Raw genomic sequence first — 24,041 nt, forward strand, 5'->3', positions numbered from 1 at the left:
CGCTGCATTTGCAGGCAGGAAAGAATTTCTACAACCCTTGAATATACCCACTTTGTCAACACTGAAAAGCCACCTTGCAGTCAACATTATTGGCTACAACTATTTAAGCTAATATTTAAACCAGTGCACACAGGCTAGAGGCCTTTTGTATCAAGACARCATGTACAATTCTGCAGTTTTCACTTTACTGAAGAACAGCAACTTTGGGGCAAAGACTTCTTTCAAGGTACTTTAAGGAAGAGCCACTGCTCAATTCTAGCCAGAGTTCTTTATAATTACATGAAATTACAATGCTTTAGGATCTTTTAATAAAAAATGAGGAGAAGGTCTGAATTAGTTCATGCAGGAAAAGAATGAAATCAATAGCAAATGTCTTYAAAATAAGTGACTTTCATGATTTTCTTGTAACTAGACCTTTGCTCTCTGATCTTCTATTAAAGAGCAATGCTACCACAAAAAAAATCCGTATCTTTGAGCTTTTCATGCTGTCATTTCTCTGAGGTGGAAAGGCCGTGCAACTCCACCCCAGCAGCAACTGGACCACAGTGSTCTCTCATGGGTTCTGTGAGGCAGAAATAGAGATGCAGTTCCTACACTGCCAGTGCTCCTTCCAAAGCCCTTCATCTGTTCTGCTACTGAAGTGCACCACAATTCAGACAAAGTCACGGGTAAGACTGCTAAGTTGTATTTTAGGAAGCATTCTTGTGAACAGGCATTGAAGTGTCCTTTAAAGATGTGTACTTTCCCCCAATTACTTCTACAAAGAAAGTGAAAATGGCAGCAATTTGAAAAATCATATGGGAGCTAACAGCAGTGAAYTCACACAGATCTCCTGTTTACTTGATGGAAGTTTCTGAGCAAAAAAATCTTGCATTGCTTTTTACAGCTGAAATACTCAGAGAAAAGACCCATCACTCTGCTTCAGGATACAGGATACAATTCTGAACTGTCTTCAGAGAGCTTCACTCCTGACTTCAGACGACCTTGTCTCTAAGCCCTCAGAGCACCGAGTTGTCCGAATTGGCAATTTTGAAATACTGAGACCTGTGTCAGCAAATTGCTGACCTTGCTCCCATGAGATCATCAGCAGCACACCTACAGAAGCAGGGTCTCCTAACCAGGCTGATGTTTTTCTCAGCAATACAGGAGATGAAAGATGCAGAATCTCTTTTTAGATCATAGTCTAAATATCCTGAAATGTCCTTTTGCCATTAATATTGCATAACTGCAGCTCCCTTAAAAGACACATGGGTGACATGAGCTATCTCACTGACAGGCATACACAGTGATGAATCATTCTTTTAGGGACTAACAATTGCAAATTTTATAATCTCATATTTAGACATCACCTCCCTCCTCTGGGCCCTTTTTCATGGAAACCTACTTTGTGACCATTTCTTAGAACTTGTAGGAATTTGCTAAAGGWTAAAAAAAACTTACCATAAAAAAACCTTAAACAAAATAGGAGAGAGCAACTAAGCAAATGGGCAACACAAGGACTTTTATATTTTTGACCCCTGCATTCTTCCCTCCTAAGTCAGGGCTTTCCAATAAGAACAACTGTGAGAATCCATAAAATCAATCAAAACTCAGCAAGACTGGAGTTCTGCATTATGCTTTGTTACACTGTTGATAAAGTCCCACAGCTTCTGCAGCAAAATATAGAAAGGACAGAGAAAGTAAAACCCTCCTTTATTTCATACAGTATTAGATATGAATCAGCAGACTCCCAAGGAACAAAGAGTGGATTTTTGAACTCGGGCTCAGCTTTTCCTTAAGGATGAATATTTGGGTCATCTCAGAAGTTTATTATTGAGACAATGAAACAGCACCTAATGTTATTTATAGACTATGGCATGCAAAGAGCTAAATGCTATTTCATTATGCACTTCACATTTTCTGAGTGAATCCATGGTCTGATTTTTAATAAATTATCATAAATGAAACTAAAAGGATCAARGTGATGGCTATCAGAAGTCAACCTAGTAGAGGAGAACAATTCTAGTATTTTGATTTCTAGCTCAATTTAGTATTAATAGTCACTAGTTTGATTCCTTGAAAACACTGGTGTCAAATGGCTCAGTGACAAGGCAGACTACTTCTCTGTAAAAGCTTCTTGTTGAGAATGCACACACAGTTTCWGCTAAGGTTAATTTTTGGCCTGACATTACATAAAAAAAGAGCACTCTGATTATGGTGAAAATGCTCATAAACCCCAAAGAAACCTGGGATTCATCTCATTCAGAATTACATATCAGAAGGTAAGAAGCCCTTGCCATYATGAGGTGAACAGGAAACACATATTTTTGTCAATATTCAGCTACTGTAAAAATCATAATGCTGAGGTTATTGCTGGATATCCTCCTTTTGAGACAGCAGGGCCTCTTACTGTTCTAACAAAAAGTGCAGTTTCTATTCAATGCATTTTTTTATGTGTACATACAAGAGAAAGCCAMTTTTTCTCCTAGGAAGTTCTAAATATTTGGTCAGGTTAAGTTATTATTAAATGGAAATACTGTAGCTTTTGTGGTGTCTCTGGCATTAYAATGTCTGCTATCCTATGACAATTTCAAAACTTTTCTTCTGTCCACTCAAATACAGATTCAAAGAGGAATGAGACATGGAGACGAGGAGTTCATCTTAAGTCAAGTACCTTGTTTTTTTGTGTCTAATGCCAAATAATTTGGGAAAAGAATAGTACAGACTAACACTTCCATCAGTATCCACTGTCATACATACGTCAGCATTTGCTTCTTAATCTCTTTTATGCTGCAGTTCCAAGAGGATGCATGCAGGTTTCCTAGAACCTGGCAATTAGGACAGATTCAGCTCCATGCGTAAGCAGCATGAGAGCAATGATTTACGTGGCCTCATCATATAAAGGCTTTGTGGGGTCTGTGCAGGACAYTCAGTCTGAAAGCAAAGTTTRGGGGGAAGATGAACGTCTCTACAAGCTAAATAAAGCAGCTTGTTCTGRGAYTGYAATTTGGAGCAGTGCTTGTTTCCAGAAGCATCCATCAGACTATTAACTTCCATACTGGAACATTCCTTTCCAGAGTCAATGCACTCATCTACCAAGTTTTGTTCTCAAAGTCACAAATGAGGCCTCAGGACACCCTTACTCAGAGAGCACCTTCCTTGATGGAGTCTTAGACCTCAAGACAACTGTGCAGACCACTCTGAGTGCTATTTGGGCAAACCCACAATTTTATTCATTTTCATGGCTCAGACTTTTAAGGTGATGACAGTTTTATCAAAAAGTGTCTTTTGCATCTATGCACATACCCAYGTGTATAGAGTGCAAAACAGTGACAGCTACACTAATATATGCAGATCATTTAAACAGTGTGACTTCAGCTATAGATGTTCATGATATCAAAGCAATTTTTGTAGAAGATAKCTGACATTCTTACCTCCCAATCCATGTAGTCACACACATCTTCAAAGTTAGTGAGTAGAGACACTGAGCAGAAAAGCCGTGGCAGCTCATCCCTCGTCATTGGGGGGAAACGACTATCTTTAAGGGCACTGTTGGAGACAAAACAGAATTTCAAAGGATTTTTTTTTTTTTAATTTCAACAATCTAACCAGAAGAGTACAAAGGAGAAAAAAAAAATCCTGATGAAATGACGACCAGTTTGATAATCCGGTCACCACTGTAACACACTGATCAACATTTCCAACCTTTTCCTCAGACATTTGTTTTGGTTCTTGGCTGGCCAATCAGATGGCATTCTGAGGGTCATTCCTTCCTGAGCTGGTTTTGTTACTGTGACAATCTCATTAATGAAGCAGGAGAAAGCTTTTGAAAAAAGTTACAAAAGCAATAGCTCTTCCACTTGCAACTTGTAAACCCCTTTCAAAAAGGATTAAACTTCACAACACAAAGTGAAGGGGGAAATTCTATAGCCTGCAGTGATCAAGCACTTAATACAGTAATCAAGTGATAGAACTTAATTATTCAGTGAAAAAAAAAATCCAAACAAGCAAAACATTCTCTAAAAAAGACTAATATTCATGCTTACTAGCAAAGGTGAATATAAAAAGGTGAAAACATCCAAGGGCTCTACAGACCTGTAAACCTACAGGACTTGAGGCGGTTCTGCAAAGCAGATCATGATTAGTAACAGGGAAGCTTGCAAACAGCTAATCCATGGCTGACGTACCATTCTACAGACAAGCACACCTAGCAGGGGAAAATGAAAATCCACACCCAGGGGAGCCCCCTGTGCCCAGGCTGGCATGCCTGGAAACACACAGCAGTTAACAGACAGCAAGCAGTGCCGTGAGTGAGAACGTGGCAAAACCTACTGGCATAAGTTCGGTTAAGAACCAGTTAAATTAGCAAAGGGCAGGTTAAAGTGAGGATGGCATCTCAATCTTTTATTCTCTTAAGCTTTGAAATATGATGTGAATACAAACCTGCTCATCTCCAACAAAAACTGTGATCTGCTAACTGAGCTTTTGGATGAGTCWAGAGAATTTAAGAGACTTACTGAAATACTACCAAGCTTTTCACGTGTCTCATTGTTTCATCTAACAATTAGATTGGTCTTAATCGTTTTACCTGGCCTACAGCCAGTGGTTGCCATTAGCTGATATAATCACAGCCACAGCCATGATGTTAGAATAATGGCTGAARGCTCTGCACCAGAAATCACCCTTTTGTATGAAGAGTAACAGAACTTCATTAAAACAGACCACATAAGGACATGAGAAAAAAAAAATCATGAAAAGTTTAACTAAAGGAAATCATCATACATGTAACCAGAAATAGTTTCCCATCAAGATTAATACCATACATGGATGAGTTAAAATAGAACCTATGTTTTTCTGGGGTGGGGGAAGGCAGATTTTTGTTGTAGATATGCTGCAATTACAAAACAATAGTATTGAAATTCAGACTTAAAAGTCCTTCTCTACACAGACCTGTGAAGAACTGGGAACAGTAAAGATTTAAAGCATASAGTTTTAAACTATGATATTTAACTAATGACTTCCACTGAAGATGTATCAAAAGCAGGTAATTCTGATGGGATTGTCCAGGCTAGCTTTGAAACTGCTGGAATCAGGCAGAGTTACCACCCTCTGTTCTCTAGTGTTCAGAGCAATATCAGAGATAACTCCTATAGCCACAGTGTACCAAAACCATCCCAAAATACCAACAACTTAATTCAGCTTTCAAATCCCAAATGTCCAGGGGTACCTTCCTAGAATACTCTCCAGGAATCCAGTTATTTATAGCTTAGGTATTTTGAGTCAGGATCTCTGCACTTTAAAGCTCTTCTGAACTGTATTTAGTAAGTTAATCTATACACACTTTTAACATTTTACCCCCTTTTTTATTAAGAAATTATGTTTAGAAGCCGTAATCGTCTTCAGATCCATTGCYACTGCAAGTTTGCTCATGTGCATATGCCTCATTTCCCTGAAGTCTGCTGCATCTCTGTCATATACCCAACACTACTGAGCAGCTCCTATTTTATCAACAAACAACAAATTAAGTTATCTTAGCGAACAACTGTATGCACAGATATTGCTCATATGACTTTGAACTTGTTTTTTGCAATTTATGCAACAATCTTACCATGCAAAACATTTCCCATATTGCAAGAACTTACAACCTTCAAATGACATTTTTCCCCCCTTTTTTGCACAACTTTGTACTAGAAGTTTATCTTTGAATTCCACTTCCTAAAGCTGTCAAAATCCACTGTGAATTTCAACTTTTTTAGGCAAAGGTTGTCTGCTGTGGGTGTAAGCCTGATCCCCAGAAAGTTAACAGTGAAAGTCTTCAGCAAATTCGCACTCACTGGAGATCTGCTGCACTGCCATTGCTAGATGATAAACCACCTGTAATTTAACATTCTTCAAGTTGTGCAGAAACAAACTTATCCCATGCTTGTGTAAGCCACATGTCACAGAGCCATGGAATATTGTAAGTTGGAAGGRACCCATCAGGATCATCAACTCCAAGCCCTGTGCAGGACACCCACCCTCAGCCACTCCACTCAAATGCTGAGATAGTAATTTGAAACAAGATGAGCAAAATCATGACAAATTTAAATATTGATAAAAGCTGAGATATGAAACCATCAGGTGAACACAGTGGGAACAGGAAGGCACACAAAGGCATAAAAGCCTCGGGCACACACAGCCAGCCAAGTGGTTCAGYTCCAGTGAAAGCAGTGCCATGCAGTGAGCAACAAGCTCAGCTGGCCAACTCCATTCTTCAGTAATGACACTGGCACAAATACCTGATCTTCATGTARCCACCTCAGGAGAACTAAAATATTGCCTACCAAATGATAAGAGTGATTTCAGCTATAACTAGTTCMTGCTGGACTGCCAGGAGCTATTTCWTCTGTACASCRTGCTGGAAAATTCCTCCTTGACACCTCCAAGACTACAGACAGCGGTGCACAGATCCTGTCTCAGCACTCCTGCTGCTGGAGCTAAGATATCTAGCAGAATAAGATCAGAGATTCAAGTAACATTCTCTGACACCACTGACTGCTCCATACAGAGTATCGCTGCTATTACATTACTCCTTTCCCTGTCTTCATRCACTTTTTGTCTTTCAAAACAGCTTTGCCTCTTGTTTCACAAGTGAAACCAAAATCTACCTGGAGAAATTTGTGTTGACAATCAGCAACTGGAATAAAACGTACTAAAGGAAAATGYCAACAAGAGAGCATTTACTTATACTGATCAGCTACATATGAAATGCTGTCTGCTAACAATGAAATACTGTCTACTAACAAAACTTATGAAACCAAAATTGTACCAGGTTTAGAAGAACTATTGTCAGTTTTAGAAGAACTACCTTAAAACTTAGTAAGCTTCCCCTAATGAGTTTGGGCATAGCATACTACTTTTAGATTTTTTTTCAATGTGCTCCATATTACAGTTAGAGCACCACTCATCTTCTTAGTCATTCTATTATTACTACTGTGGCCCAAACTCTACAGTAAGTTCCAGATACCTCTGGCAAAACTAAGAGCACACCAGCTTTGTATCATCTCTTCATAGATGAACTGCTTTCACTTTTGCATTTCTCAATGCCTTGTCGGCAGGGTACACATGGCATTAGAGATACTTCCCTTCAGAACTCAGCCTTATCCTTAAGTTTAAAATTCCTCTCTGTGGGTAGTGAATAAATCACCATCGATGTTCTGATGGTGCCAGTGGAACAAGTGAATGGTGCCCAGTAGTTCCTCAAGGGCAGCTGTCCATGCTGCACAAATCTCAGCTCTCAATGCTTGACAGACTGGCGTCACCCTCAGAAATGTCAGCAGATGTCAACACTTAGTCATCAAGGACAAAAATCCTTGCATGAGCTTTTACTTTTGCTGTTCCTGCTCTAGGAAGAAAGAGTATCAGTTTCTAGWGGCAGCAGTTCAGCATTTACCATCCACCTCACACACTCTACAAACATCTRTGGATGGAAATTCAGCTTTGGGCCTCCCCTGACACTGCACTGCACTTGGCATGTGCCTCCTGGTGACCAACTCACAGCAAGCAGAAMACAAGGCAATGCAAACTTGGCTTTCCTCAAAAGCTCATCACTGGTCCAAGTTCAGAATGAAAAATCACCATGTAACTGTGTGTCATCAATATTCTTAACTGGCACAGAAAACTTAGGTGTCTGTACTTCTGCAGCCTTAGAACTTGATTTTACAGTTGTATTCAATGCTGTGTTTTTCTGTCAATTCTTCTTTAACAAAAAGGAATGAAATCTGGCATATTAAATACACAACTTTTATGTTAAACCTAGAATTAAGGAAGGGTAAGTGGAAATAATTAGCAAAAGAAGCTGGAAAAATTAGGCAAAGTTCAAAGCTACTTTTAAAGGAAAAGCACACTAATTTAAAAAGCATTTTCTAGGCCATCTGTTCTGTATTCCTTCAYGCCCAGAAATAATTTACATATATTGCTGCTGACTAAATGGAAGTACATGGTACTGATGAGTTGAAAATAGGCAGTGCCAAGCAAGGGGAATTCTAGCTGGCCAATAAAAGGGCATTAGTTTTTCCACATAGAGTCTGCTCCATGTTAAAAGTGAAGCATGCAAAGTCAGATTGAATCCTGTTCAAGGAAAACTATTTTTAGACACAAAATGCATGCATGCACATGCATAGCCTTTCTAGTTAAATATTTATGTAGTCCTGGATGTCCTACTAAGATCAAGTAATTGCCAGTTAAGAAAAAAAGCCAAAACAAAGTGTTACTCAACTATCAGTTTTTCTTCAGCTGAGCCATACTATACAAATCTCAGCTCTTCTTCAAATKAAATTTATTTGGCTACAGGAAATGTTTATCAGTAGTAATTTCATTTTCCAAGGACCACTCCTCTTTGTATGTGGGATATAGAAAACCTTGGACACACTTTAAACACACAAAGTACAGAAAAAAAAGGAATTGTTTGAAGTGTTTTGAGTTAATGTGACAAACAGCATGATGATTAGAAAAAAAAAAAATATATTCCTTATATATTTATAGACTATTTATAGACTACATCTTGTTTTCTATAACATACCACTAGAGAAGTTCTTGGAATACCCTGAAGTGATTGTAACGTGCATGTGAACAAAAATGAAATACATCATGGTGTGCTCCATCCATAATTTCTGTAGGCTGTAAAATGCCTTAAGAAGAAGCCAGCTTCAATCTTGAAGAACCTTATGATGTGATGTGGCAGATGGGTAACTAACAGTAGAATACAAATTGGGGAAATGAGAAATACTAGTGGAGTTCCATTGCTTGGTTTAGGAATGCCTCAAAACCCTTGTGACTGAATTTAAAAGATCCTTTAAAGACTTTTGACAGCATATAGGCATCAAAAATAGCAAAGAATAATTTTGATGCAGATGAATGGAGGCATTAAATGAATTAAATKCCTAGTCTTTTACTCACTGTTATTTAACAACAAATATTAACAATGAAATTTCTCACTAAAGCTCTTTTTTTGGGGACAGTCTCATATATAGTCCATCTACACTGGACAGAGAGTTCAGACAAAATTGGGTAGTGTTCTGTACAGTGCTGAAAATTACTTTGGAGGCTTAAACATGACACAAGAGGAGATGCAAAGGAAGCTGTCAAACACTGGGCATGATGTAAGTAATACTCACTTTTATAGGAAGTGTGAATGAGGCAGAGACATTAAGTGACTCATGCAATTCAGGAGGCTTACACAGTGAGTCAGTGACAGAATTGAGAATAGAATCCAAGATYCCTGACTCCTAAAAATCTGCTTTTTGTGACAGCCTCTCTTTCACAGTCTGCTCAGCCTACCCTGAAGAAACGTAGCTCCCAGAAGACTAATCACAACARAACCGATAAATTTAATCCAATTTAAAAATTAATTTTCCATTACTTTTTTAGTTCACACTATTATAGTCCGTTTTCTCTTAACCAATTTATATGAATACATATATGATATTGAATACATTCATGATATTGAATACAGTTAAACCAAACCATAACTTTCTGGTGTCTGAACAATTCTTCAAATAATGTCAGCTGACATATGAATAGCAGGCTAACAATCTTACTTTATAAACTATTACCCTCTTCTGATAAACAGCACCTTGACGCTACTTTCAGATGATAGGGAAAGGCCTTTAATTCAACCATTTAGCTTCATTTAGCACTCTTCACTTAGCTCATCAAATATAACACTGAGATTCTGGATTCTTTCACTGAATGGCCTAAGCTTAGTAAAATTATCTTTGGAAATGTGTTTAACAAAGAAATGGCCCTTTGTCAATGAATTGAGCCTGAAGGGCCCAGATATTGTTCTTCAATTAATTCAAAACATCCTGAAATTAACAAGTGGCAAATTCACTGGATTTCAGGGAACAGCGAAGAAATGACAACAGCAAGAGACACTTGGTGCCAGAGTTGCAGAAAAAAAACAAACCCCAAGAGTATTGTTTCTCCCATTGCTGGGTTACTGAGCAGTGTAGTTCAGATTTTCACTTTTTCATTCAGTAACTCCAATAGGAAGAAATTAAGGAACACTTAAGCAGACCACCAATATTTTCCTAATGAAAATCAGCTCGCATAGCTCAGCTTGGCAGAGACCAGAGAAAATGAACAGCTTCCAAGTCACGACATGCAATTAATTTCTAAGCCAGAAAAGCAGGGCAGAGTGTGCTCCATTTCAGAAAGTGAAATTATTATGAATACAATCCTCCTAGCTGTCAGCAYAAGGCATCAGATAGCCCAACGCAACCCACAGGTCAGTCTTCTGCTAGCTTTATTTATGACCAGCAGAATTTTTGCCAACTTAAATGGAATTTTCAAGGAGTGATTTACATGTAACATCAAAAACACTTGAATGCAAGGAAAAAGAATTTTTTTTTTTTTTTTTTTTTTTTTTGGGTCAGACTGGAAAAATTTCCAGGAAACAAAACAACTGTGAATGACGTGTTTTTCCTGAATCCTCCCTTACATTTGGGAGACAGAAAGGGAAAGAACAACATTTATACTTCCTGCACATTATGTTGCTAAGTGGCAGTCACAGGGCAAAAAAAGAAATACACACTTCTTGTGTGGCACAGAAATACATCTCTGAAGTTCTCAGCTGATTTTATACAGTGCAGCAGGTAACGGCAACAGCATTCCAGGTGGGCAAACAGAATACTAATCTGACATTTTGGATCTTGAATCCATTTATTTGTTTTTTACTCCACAAAAGTGAAGTATGCCAGAAAGTCTCTCTTCTCCCAATCTATCTGAAATCAGACATAAAACTTAACAGGAAGAAGGAATATCCTGCTACTCAATTTTAGACAGTTATTTTAGCTTTGAAAAGAATACCAGTCCTCTAAAAGACAAATCAGAGCATGTACATAAATTAAGCATTTAGAAAAGCTCATCAGAAAAGGCAACCTACGTTGGCTACATAAGACAATTATCTCTCTATTTTAGACAGCAAGAGGCTTCTAAAATAAGCTGTCTGTATGTYCTCCTTATTTAAGGGCTTCAATTAYATTRAGAGTATTTTTATGTRCACACACATATTGTGCAAACCATACCCACAATGAAAAATCAAACCACACTGGCACTGCTGATAAGGGTCTGGGCCCTTGTTTTCCCACGAAAAAGGTCACCAGTTGTTCAAATCAAAAGAAGCCTTTACAGGATATTTATAGGGGTATTTAAAATTTCCAGACAAATCCTTACTTAAATCTTCATTTCTTATTCTGGCTCYATGGTACAGATCCAGTCCACAGCACACAGGAGGGATTGCCATGGTGTGAATGCTGCTCAGGGACTGTGCACTCACTGAGTACCCGCTGAGACACAGAGCCCGTGCACCTGCCCAGTGACCACTGAAACTCCCGGGGTTTAACTACTGCTGCTTCCTCAGCTGGCTCTGTCAGCCTTGTGTACAAAGCACAGGAAAGGCCATCAAAYTCCTCACACTGACTCACCATTRCAAAWTTTCTTTTAASAAAAGAAAGCTCATAAGCACGAAGCTGTAAAAGCCAATACTCCCATAAATTCAGGGCTTTTTAGCAGAAAGAGACAAAGATGTTTTTTCTACTGCTTTAGAAATTACCCAGAGAAATATTCTATCACACTGGATTCTTCCAAATATACCTAATTCATCATTATGATATGATGATGTTGCACTGTGTGGATATGATACCTGAATTTCTCTTTCCTTCTGCCATAAAGTATCAATAAAACAGCGAAGGCATGTATGGAGAAGTTCTTAAGATTCACTGTGTATGTGCTGTTATGGACTATCATCACAGAAGACACAGCTCCCACAATCTGCTTCCCATCAAAAAGTTCAGTTAAAAGTAAAAAGATCCACAAAGTAATACTGTAGGTTCCTGATTACATTCATAAGAGTCMACTTTCTATGGCTTCAACTTCCTGACTGTTTCCTGAAACCAGAAATCTTACACTATATTACTTTTGTGGTTCTAAAGGACTTATTTGGCCTAAGTAAGGTAAGGACTYTCCATCTTTCTCACAGTTTCAGCCTTGCAGGGCATGAGGGCATCATTCTGCACTACTATACAATATACCCTATTCCACCAGAAAAAAAAAAAATCTTAAACTATGCTAACTTCAAGATGCAGCAGAGCTTCAGTTCCAAAGTACACCCTGACACAGGTGTGCCAAATCCAAAACTTTCCCCTCACACAGGGCAGTGAGAGAGGGGCAGCTCAGAGCAAAGCACAGCCCAAAGTGAGCAGTGGCTGTGTTTGCCTGGGTGTCACTGCGTATTCCGCACACTCTGCCCCACAGCTGCCTGCACTGGGAATCACCCAGCATGGACCCCGAAAAATATCTTYTGACTACAAGGGAACATCAGCTCAGCAGATGTATGCAGGAGTTTCTTCACAGGGGGCAGCTCCTTTTCTGCTTTTTCCTGTATTGTACCTCACTGCTCCCTGCATCAATCATCCTGCTGGGATAAATGACAATGGAATTCAAAAAAGCATTGATAGTTTGCGTCATAAACATTCAGGACGCTGAAAGATGTCAATTGCCACAGAAATGTCCTGCTTTGCTACATAAAAAGCAAATTCACAGCACTTCAAATAACCTCGTAACATAACACAGTAAGCTTGTCACAGCGATTCTAGATGCTTGTTTAAAAACTGAGTAACAAAACTGACCAGGGTTTGGTGTGTAGGTTTTTGTTTGGTGAACACATAACAGACTAGTCAGAAAACACTAATTGAGCTCCAACTGGACTGAATTATAATGTCACTAAAAGGCTCTCCAGCAGATGGCAAAGTTTAGATAATTAACAAAAATGAACTGCTCAATTACACTTAGAATGACACAGCTTGAGCAACGTTAACCACCCAAATCCCTAGAAACATAAAAAGAAATCTCTAGAATTCTTTACCTCTCCAGCACATCTCTCAATATTGACCTAAGATCATTATTTTATCACAAAACAGATACTGAAGTCAAGACAAAAATCTTTAAGGCCACATAATCACTGAATTTAACTCTCATTTAAGCAATGGTGAAAATATTGCTCCCCCTCTAAAGCTGCATTCAAGTCATAATTTWAAAAAGGACAAATTAATGAGGTATTTTAAATGTATTATGAACTTTGAAAAGACCTCATCTTAAGTACATATAGAAAACTGTTTTCAAATGTCTCAGCAATGCAATTATATATAAATACACAAAGATAATTTAAAAATTTACATCTTCAATTTCCAGCAGCTTGTAAAAAGGGGGTCCTTTTATATTATGCTGGTGAGAGTACCTCATTTTCTCAGCATTTCTTTTGTCACCAGAAACACTGTAAACTGTATTTTTATATAGAAATATAATACAGTTGAATTTTTATTGCTCAGTTTCAGTACTCTTTGCCACAAATACTGAAACTGTGGTTTTTGATCAGGATTTTGAAACCACAGTGATGGACAAATTMAATATATATAATCAGGTTACATAAAAGGAAAGCAAAAGGCACGTTAGATTATACAGTAAATCAATTAAGAAGAACCAATATTACAGAACCACAGAATAGTTTTGGTTGGRAGGGACCCTAAAGACAATTTCATTCCAAYCCCCKGCTGTGGGCAGAGACACCTTCCACYAGACCAGGTTSCTCAATCATACCTGCTTACMTGAGGTATTGCAGTAAACATTTCAYAGAAAAAGATTAAGACAAGAAAATATGCTGAAATATGAAGGTAATAGCAAATATAGTCTGAGAAATAAAAGGTGGCAGAATCCAGTCTTGAAATTCTTCAACACAAACTGAGAACACCCCAGCGTCCACACTGCCTTACAGACTGGAATRTGACCACTCAAAATACATGATAATATTCTGGCTTGTTTCCCAAGATATGCGTTTCACCAATATCATAACTCGACTTGGATTATGTTTAAACCAACTGGTTTTTAGCTAAGTGCAATCTCTTACACATCCTGTGAGTACATCTGCAAAGAGATGCAGATCTGAGTGCTGTCAGTGTAGAGGATGGTRTATGAGCTCATAGCATCTTACGAATTCTCAGTGTTTTTATAAATATAGTTAAAGACAGGCACAAGATGAATCCCTTGTGGCACATCACATGYAACAAGACCTCAGGGGAACAAATGGTCCCTTCCTTATTCCATRAGAGTTTTGGTTTCTAGGCACTTGATCCTGCTATCGTGAAACTATTCTAGAACACAGCCATCAGAACTGCTGCATCAACARAATTTAATTCCTTTTTAAGGCAACAAAAAGGCTTAACATTTTTTCTMTTCACTTTGTATGTGTGCAGGTTTTTATTTCATAATGAATCTCATTAACAGATCAAGCTATGATTGTTCATTACCTCTACAAATCCCCAATTTAAAAATAGAGTATGTTTTAGATACATAAACACATTCTATATATCAGGAAGCTTTGCTCCCTGCATTTCCTTCCTTTATCTTCCACACACAAAGAGGTTGTCTCTAAGCCATCTTCTTATTCTCCTTTTAGCAACTCTGCCACTTCTCCCTTGCTCACAAGAGCAGGTCACGATTTCATCCTTTTATTCCTTCCAGATTCCTGTCACAATTCTGTCTACTTGGGGTGGCACGTTGTGKGCCACCTGCAACCTACTCAGCTTACAGAAGTGCCTGGATGGGGCATTCACAAACCACTCTTATCTAAGGTCAAGATGCCCAAGCAACAGAACGCTTGCAAGCTCAGCTAAACAGTACATTCAGTTCCAAGTCTGCCAGCTGTCACTCTGTATATGCTTTTCACTCTAAACCAGGTTTTGGGTAGCAAATAAAAACAGCTGAAATGGAATGAAAAGGAAGGTCTGAAATGAAGACAAGGCAAAAGGTCCAGATTAGGCTACATCTGTCTGTAGCCTCAAAAACTGTAACTCAAGTATTCAAGGAATGCATTTAAATCAACAGCATCACATACATTTGAAAAGCCTGCTTATGAATTAAATATTTTAAATCATATCTTCATAGAGAAACTAGAGGCCAAATTCTTCTGCCTTTGAAGGTAGTAGGAGTTTCGCCATTCACTGCAGTAAAGGCTAAACCAGGAAAGGACTGTTTTGGCCATGTGTCTGTTCAGTTTTTAASTACCACGAACATCTTGCATTGCTACATATGTTTTACTGAGGGAATTGTACCAAGAACTGAGGCCCACCTATTCAATGTTAAATGAGGATATAGCACGGACACATGCAAAAAATGGGTTTAGTCATAATCATAACATTAGAGATACAATTCAACACATCTATCTAAAGTGGTTAATATTTAAATAGAAATAGATTTCATCACCTTTCTAAAAAGCAACTCAAGAAATGTTTCACCTCCTGAATGTCAGGAATGCTTTAGTCAAACACAGTCTTGTGAAATCATATGTAACAGCTCTTGGAAATTTACATTTTTGGGGGAAAGGAAAAAAAAAAAGACCATGCATTGTAGACTTCCACAAACCTGAAGAGGGCTTTCTGAGCAACAAACCAGAAAGTCACCCTTTCAGTAATTGAAAAAGCCAAGCACACAAAGAGGGGTGGCTCTGGCGAATGAGGCTGCATGCGGTGCAGAGACCTCCACAGACAAAGCACAGCTGCTGCTCTTTGCAATGAGGGATTAGCAGTCTAGGTCAAAGGAAAAAAGCCTCTCTGTAGCTAAGTGAGCAAACTGCAGAATGCATCCTCAGCACAGATGAGAAAGGGCCAGCTAACCAGCTTGCAAATTGCGCAGAAGCTTCTGGGAACAGAAACAAAAGACCAGCATCMATTTCTTGACAGAGCACGTAAAATATTTCTGGTGAAAAGCAGTGATGCCTTGCTGTAAAACTGAGGTTACAGTGACCTCTCAAGTACTTTAAAATTACATTTCTCTTCCCCTTCTTTGTTCTCACTTCTATATARCAAGTAGTTTTTCTTCATGGCAAAACAAACTCGTTACCTGTTGGGCTTTTGTAACAGCCCCTGGAAGTAACTGGCCTAGAGATAACACAAGCAGCTCTTKTAACTCTAATTCCTAAGAACTGAAGCTATTAAATGCATATACGTATACACACAGACCTTTTCTTCTTACATTTAGACATTTTTATCTCTTTCAACTTTGTAATAGAGTCATATTATAATTTGGCTCTACATTGACACTTCAGTCAAATGGGATATAAGCCAATATTTGAAGAAAATAATTACTTAACCTTTTATTACACACTAAATATATTTTTGTTCTACACCATTCACCTTAGCAACACTAAATGAAAGAAATTAAAGAGTCTTTTGAAGTRAGAAATACTGTTTGTACCAGTATGAATGTATTTCTCATCTAGCTTTTATTTATCAATGAAGCACTGAAAATGTTACTCAGAATTAGGCTGGTATCTTAAAGCAGCATATTAATTGCATGTTACAAGAAGCTTGATACCTATTTCAGTTTGTAGTATTATAGAAGTCACCAGAATTACTGGAACTAGAATTATCAGAAAGTGTTACTGGTCAGAAAAAAACWATTTTTTCTTCTTTTCCCCTGTCAAATCAAAATGAAGGGAATTTTAATGAACTGAAAAATGCAGTAAAAATAGCAAGTCACCTTTCCGTGCTGATTTCATATACTGACTTCCACAACTGTGAGCAATTGCCATTATCACAAAGGGCCCTTTCTGTGAAGCCGGGGTTGCAGCTTCTGACAGATGGGAAGTTCCCAGGAGCTGTGCCCAGGCTCAGCAGAACACTTCTTAACATCTGGACCAGTTCCCCAAGTTCTTGTGGGAGTTATTTATATACTGTACTTCTCCAACCTGAGAGACTGCTTGCCTGACAACTGACCCTTTAATGCAAGTAATCTGCACTAAGAAATAAAGATTATACCATTGCATTGGAACAGTGAGCCTAAATTTAAGCATGTGAGCTGACACTTTGTAGCCTACGTATTATATTTAAGACACAGGCACTTGTCACCATTCCCCCACGGAGAATATCCTTGCTTGAAGAACTGAGTGTTACCAGTCCTACGGAAATTTGTACTGATGCCCAAAAAAAAGCTCTTCACCGTGGTCAAAAGCTATTCTCTACATGTAAATTGCAGCTATATTTAGAAAAGTTTTAATTAAAAGTTTGGAAAACTCACATAGAAGTAGAAACCTTTGGGATTAGARATTTTTTTTTTTTTTTGGTTGTACAACAAATATTCCTAAGTAATGGTTTACTAGATACTTTTGCAGCAGTAGAAGCTTTGTAAACTGCACCAATACAGTTATTTACAGAACTAAAAGAAACATCAAAGTATATTCAGTTTGTTTCCAAAATAAGGTTATCACAAATATACAATTGTTTAGAATGTGTATAGCACTCCATTCATTTTTCTAAGGAGTACAGTTGAAAATGGCGGAACCTGAAAAGTACATCAGCTATTCAAAGGAAAGAGAGTGTCTGTCCCTAATATTATATTTTAAAATTAATGTTAGAAAAGAAAAACCTGGTTATTTTCAGGGAAGTATACATTCCCCTCCTACRATGCAGCAGATGAATTGGAGTAAAACTCCAGTCACCTTCAAATGATGAAGCTCAAGACATTCAAGACTTTCCTGTTTGTTGTTTCTCCCTCCCCACTTAGAGGTCACTTGCTCACAAATACACACATKATACAAGTTGAAATAGTGCAGAAATGCCTGGGTCTGTAAGAGTTTAGGACAACCTCAGAAGCGTTCTTTAGATGTCTTCAGACATTCTTCAGCACTTTACACAGCTGCCCATGTTCCAGCAGAGSATAGGCTACTTCTTCTTCCAAGAGCTTTTCTACCATCTTAACTGCACAGCTCTTGTAAAGGACATAACTTCTCTCTTCCTGGTGCCAACAGGAACAAATTTTAGAAACAGGTATCYGTCAGTACTATTTAAAAATACCAGAAAACTCTGTTACAGTTTACAAAAGTATTTTAACTCTCGTTACTCTGATCTATGGAAAATGGTAAAAAACAATTTCAAAAGCTTCAACACCTTTGTGTTAAAGTGAACAGGGATAACRAGGGCTTTTGGAGCCCAGTTCCCCACACCCAGTTCGTGCTGTTGCTTCTTTATAGTCTTAAAAGGAAGCATCAGAAAACACCTAAATGGAAGAGGTGTTGACAGACTGAAAACTTTAATTGAGACTCCTTTCCCACAGTGCCTCCCACACAAAGCTGCAGAGTTTAAAGATTTTAACAGCTTATAAGCATGAGACAATTCTTTTTCCTGTGACCTTGCTTAATCTCTTCTAACTGGTATTAAAACAWCGAATTTCAGTAAAAATTAGTTCCCTGACCCAACTTGTACTTCTATTGGGCAAGGTATCTAATACATCACAGCTGCACATCAATTCCCAGAGTCTTACTTAGGATGGCTCAAATTTAGCACACATAAGCACTGGCCAGTCTGTGCAGTGGGTTGTTTTACTGCTCTCACAAGAAATTTGTGGAAAACGTCTGTGAGCACAGACCTATCYCATGTTCTGCAGCACTGGCCCATAACTCAGCACATCTTTGTAGTGCTTCAGAAATCAGTARGTCACCAAGAGTCTCAAATGAAAGCTAATAACATCAGAAAAGATTTTTAAGCAATGTTTTGATGACGTTCCCCTGAAGACTATCATACAAAAAGATTAAAAAGTTGACAAAAACCCATGGAAATACCAACTATTATCTGTATGAGTAAAGGAGAAGTAAGTTATGGCAATATGGAGCTTTGCTAGGCAAGCCAGGGTGGCCAGTTCTCCAGCCTCCACCCTCCCTCCCAAACACTTCTGTCAAGTAGTATTCAAAGACAAGTAAAAAGCTGACTTAGAACCAAACTAGTGTTTCAACTCAACTAGAACTCTGTCTTTGAACTTACAGGGCGTGCATAATTTTCTTTGCATAATAGGCGACTGTGTGGGAAGAACATGAAATGCAAGATCATCATGGGAAACACTGGAGACACAAATGACATGGCTCCTCCCTGAAACCCATCTGSAAAGTCTGAGTAACTGCTGGATATCGCCAGTTACTCACATTCAATCAAATTTCAGCAACATCGGATTTATTACAAATAGCAAAAGTTACATCAACTAATAAAAGTTATCTTGCTTGAGCATGTCTTTTTCTAAGCATGCATTTTATAAGAAGCACATTTTTGAAATTACCAATTTTTAATGCATGTTTTTCAAAATAAGATGATTAAATAAGCATTTCAAATCTGGCTGGTTTCCTTAGTTCCAAATTCTACTGCTGAGACCTTAAGTTATGACAGTCTCAGTAAAAACCCCTCTAAACTTCAAGAGGCTACTTTATAAAGGTATAAAAATTTTGTAACAATTTTTAATTATAAAAGTTCTTTTTTCTTGGTACCTTTTTTTCAGGTACCTTTCATAAACAGCCAACTCACAGAGTAAGTTTGCACTACAAAACACAGCATTCTCCTGTGACAAAGAATTCATAATCTGTAATTCAGTTTTCCCAGCAAAACGGTAACATGGTTATCAATATTTGATAATGCAAGCTCTATTGAAAAAGCTTTGGGAGAGCATCATTATGCTCTCCTCCTTTCATAAAGATAATAATCTAAGGACTGTCCTTCCATTTGTGGCGTTTTCTGCTGCTTTCTTTCAAGAAGTGTTGCTAAGGAAACAGACTCTCATCTACCATTAGGTCCAAGGGTCTAGCAAGGTTTTTCTCAGGAAAAAAAACAGAAGAATTAGGTATTTTCTTGGTTTTGTTTTGTTTGTTTTTAAATAAAGAAAAAAATGAAGACAGAATTATTACATTCCCAACACATGCAATATGCAAAAAACATATATTCCCTAGGGCATGCTCCTCTCTCCTAAACAACAAGATTTTCCTTTCATAACAAAMTAAGGAGAAGCACTCAACCCATCATGAAAGCAAAAATTTGTTGGTTTTTTTTTTTTTTACTTAAAGAGCCAGTATGGTATTTAGCTTTGGCCTTTGAGAAAAGGCAGCAGACAGTGCTGTTAAGCAACAGTTCCCTGAAATAATGACCTGGCACTGTGTGCACAAAATCATTACAGACCTATTTACTGAACTGACTCACACAGAGTAACTAAGCCTGGCTCAATAAATTCAGATTTATATACTTCATTTAGACTTTCTGGTATTGTGGGTTTACACCAYAAACTATTTTACTTACTAAACATATATTCCACTAGAACAGATCTTACAATTTACCCAAATTAAAGTGCTTGTTATTTGTAAAGTCAGTGTCTACAAGCAAATTCAAAGCAACTAGCCTTTACTGGCTTAGATAAAATGTAGAAATACAAACAGCTCCAAGTTTCACTAAAGTATCAAAGCTATGAGCCAGTATAAAATGTCTATACATTAAAATAATTTTGCCTTGGTTTCAATAGAGGTCATCAGTAAACACTTAAACATCACAGTGCTAATACCCTCATTTTATGTTTTAACGGAAGCATTTCTGAAAACAAAAAGGGGTTCTAAGATACAATRTTATTAAATACCTTTGGAGGTCAACATCATCATAAATATATACGTATCTATATACATCTTCTAATTCATAAAGTGAAGTTGAATCCTGAACTGCCTTAATATACTTCAGACCAGTTCTGATTCAGAACACATATGTGCTGTATGTTACATGTCCTATACACAAATATACATGCGCATATAATAAATGTGTTAAGTATTTACAAATGTCTTTCAAACACAGCTTTGGCTCAGACACCTCCTTCTTTTGTTAAGGAGTTTTAGTGATTGGAAACCGCTATAAAATGATGAGAACAAACCCTTCTCTGCCGAGGCCTGGCAGGTGAGCAGGACCTGCCTTATACTGGGCATTGGGTGTGYCCATGGCATGGCATCATTATCAATTATCAATTCAAGGGGATCCAAATTAGCAGAACAGCAGTCCTGTAACCTCTTCTGCATCCTTGAACCTTCCCTAGGCCAGGGAGACCCCACCATGGGCTGAGGGAAAAGAACTCAGTACATCCTGTGAAGTGTTAGTTTGGCACCCCACTTCCTACCTTCCCCCAGAATGTAGGATGTGCTGAAATAACTCCTACAGAACTCTGAAACTCAGTAAGGGAATATGGTGGTGTAACCAAGAGTTGTTTACTCTGGAGATGTTTCACCTGGAAAAGAGGCTCAGGGGAGACCCTACTGCTCTCTACCTGCAAGGGGGCTGTAGCCAGGTGGGGTCAGCCTCTTATCCCAAACAGCAGCAAAATGGCATGAGAAAATGGCCTCAAGTTGCACCAGGGGACATTTAAATTGGCCATTAGAAAACATTTCTTCAGCAAGAGGGCTGTCAAGCATTGAAACACATTGCCAAGGCAAGTGGTGCAGTCCACAACCCTAGAGGGATTTAGAAGCCACGAAGATGTGGCACTTGGGAGACACAGCTAAGTGATGGGCTTGGCAGTGCTGAGTTAATGGCTGGACTTGACCTTAAAGGTCTTTTCCAACATAAAMAAWTCTRTGATTCAGTGTGAAAGATGAGTATCTGAGGAGTCCCAGCTGCCTGCAGTCTTACTGGCTCAACAAGATTTGACAGTAGGTAGGGCATTTTTACTCTTAAAACTTACTGGATTTTATAGGTTGAACCACCCCCAAAAAACTTAACAGCAAATTGCAGTCAGGAAGGGTAAAGTGGGAGGTAGGAGYTACACATTCCAGAGGGTTATAGCCACTGGCTTCTCACATTCTCTATGGTACACACTGGTTGTCTGTCCACTCAACTAGACACAGAGCCACATCACCACRTATGGCCCTAAGCATCTCCTCTCACATGGAGATCTGTGCCCTACACCTCAATAAACAACCCTGAGAACTCAGAGACAACCTGGAGCATTCAGAGGCAACCAGCACACACMTGCTTTTCACAGGCATGTAAAAACAAAGCCTCCTGACTTTAAAAACAATATTAAACACAGAAGGGCAACATAACCCTGGTGAGTTCAGGCTGTCACAAACCTACACTGCTCTCTGCAGAGTTTATCACTCTTGAAATTAATGTAAGCTTCTTCTCACAATTATCAGGTGTTTTTCCACTGGTGCCACCAGACAATGTTTTAACAGAATTTTAAAAAGCCAACTTTCAGCAGTGGTCTACTGTAAGTCAAAGCCAAAAGTAAGGCAGCCTGCAAAGTACAATCAGTGGGCAACACAGAGGCAACAACACGCTCTGAATTATTACATGTTATTTGCACAGATGAATTCAACCTATGACTTGTGAATAGTGAAGGTCACAATAACTGTCAAAAACATGTAATTCCCCCAGCTCTGCAGTTCAAAAAATGCGGTTGGACAGATGAGTATGCTTTGCCCTGAATCAATGGCAATGACTATTTACACCCATAGCAACTCTGCCTGGTGATAAAGCTTTTGGGAAGTAAGCACTGACCTGTGGGACTGATTACAGGGTTAGAGTAGTAAACTCAACTGAACACATGGAGGAAGTTGTCCTGTCTGCACAAATACTTGTCACTAGTCTTTAGCAAACAAGGCCAACATSAATACTAATGTGATCAGTCATTACATATTTTTCGATTTTACCCCTTAAATTACCTTGCCATACTGCTGTCTTACAGTTGGACAGTAAACTTTGGAACAGGAGGAAAGGGTTAGTGTTTTTCATAGAGAAAGCAGGCAATATTGAAGCAACAAGGACTAAAACTCTTGAAACTGCTGACAAAGACAGAGCAGTACTTGATGCCAGCAGTAGCCAAATCCCCACATGGACCGTACACCCAAATTCAGTTATGAGACAGTTGGGTTGCAGGTTTCATTTCCTTCTATCTTGTGCTACTCATCCCAAGCTTCTCTTTGTTTTCTTTTCTTGACCAACCACATCTAGGCTGAGTGTCTGACAGCAGTTCTATTTCCCTCAGGTGGAGTGGTAAGTAAAACACACAACAAAAAGACTGATTACATCAYATAGTCAGTAGAGACAGGCCTATGCTAGTTAAAGGAAGGTGAGTTACATATTATTTTAAATTTTAAACCCAGTTTTCAGCCATTAGGTTAATACACCTAAATCTTGGAGTYCTCCAATTTTTCTTCACTACTTTCTTCTGGAACAAGGGATTCTGCTATGTAACATCTCTCTTTATCTGCCTGTTCTCTACTATTTCCCTSCCCAGATAGATATTCTAGCCTTGACAGGCTAAACCAACACAGAGTTAAAAATTTATGCACCTATACTTTTACATCCAACAGGCATAAAATATTACTTCAAATTCTACAAAATATGCTAAAAAAATAGAACTAAAATGAACAAATGAAACCATTTTGTTCAGTATCTCAAGTGTATGAAAGCAGGAGTTTAAAACTTCAGTGCCAAAACCTAAGTCTTACTGCTGTACAGAATACATGAAAAAGTAATTTATCAACCTGTTATGAAATTCTGTGGTAACCTGCTTCCAAGTTCAGAGTATTTTCTTGAAGGAGCTGTAAAACATAAGGTATTTTTCATAATCTGGATTGGTTTATTTTTATGCTTTCAGGTRGGATATTCAGTTAACACATTCAGTCTAAAGGACTATTCTGCCCATGGTAAAATTTCTCCATTCTAAAATGCAATATTCAACACTGTAGAACATTTGGACATGGTCTGCCTCCTAGTAAAATGAAGCAGAAATCACTAAGTCTGAATCTCTTTCTTCAGAAAACTCTGCAGAAAATTTTAATAATACACAATCTTTCCCCTGTGTTTCACTGATATAACTGCAGAGAAAATTGAATTTAACACGCAGATATTATCTGGAATGCAGCAATAGCTTTTTAAACTATGGGTATTCTCATCCCTCCTCACAACTTAGGCAGATGCATCCAATTAATGATGAATCATTCCACATAAATTTCCTGTTTGGAACATACTGGCAATATCAGCATGACAACCTACAGAGCTCAAAATGGTCACAGATCACCACCATTTTTGTTTACAGACCCAAAAAAGTGTAGGGTGGGGGCGTCCCAAGAAAGAAATTGTTCACTTCAGATTCCTAGATGAACTACCATTATACTGCTTCAAAGGAACTACACTACTGTATGCAGATAGAGACATGTATGCTACACACTGGATACCATA

General features: G+C 38.3%; 1 protein-coding gene across 2 annotated transcripts in view; it reads right to left on the reverse strand.

Moving 5' to 3' along the window:
- The window catches only part of AMMECR1 (AMMECR nuclear protein 1), a 94,918-nt gene that overhangs the window by 11,192 nt on the left and 59,685 nt on the right, over window positions 1–24,041 (reverse strand). For both annotated transcript variants that reach the window (XM_057375385.1, XM_057375387.1), the window contains one exon: window positions 3,414–3,528. In XM_057375385.1, coding sequence (XP_057231368.1) covers window positions 3,414–3,528 — 115 coding nt within the window. The remainder of the gene's footprint in view (window positions 1–3,413; window positions 3,529–24,041) is intronic.

Source organism: Malurus melanocephalus, unplaced genomic scaffold (assembly GCF_030028575.1).
Source record: "Malurus melanocephalus ecotype Western Australia unplaced genomic scaffold, MMel_1.1 scaffold_247, whole genome shotgun sequence".
NCBI classification, from domain to species: Eukaryota; Metazoa; Chordata; class Aves; order Passeriformes; family Maluridae; genus Malurus; species Malurus melanocephalus.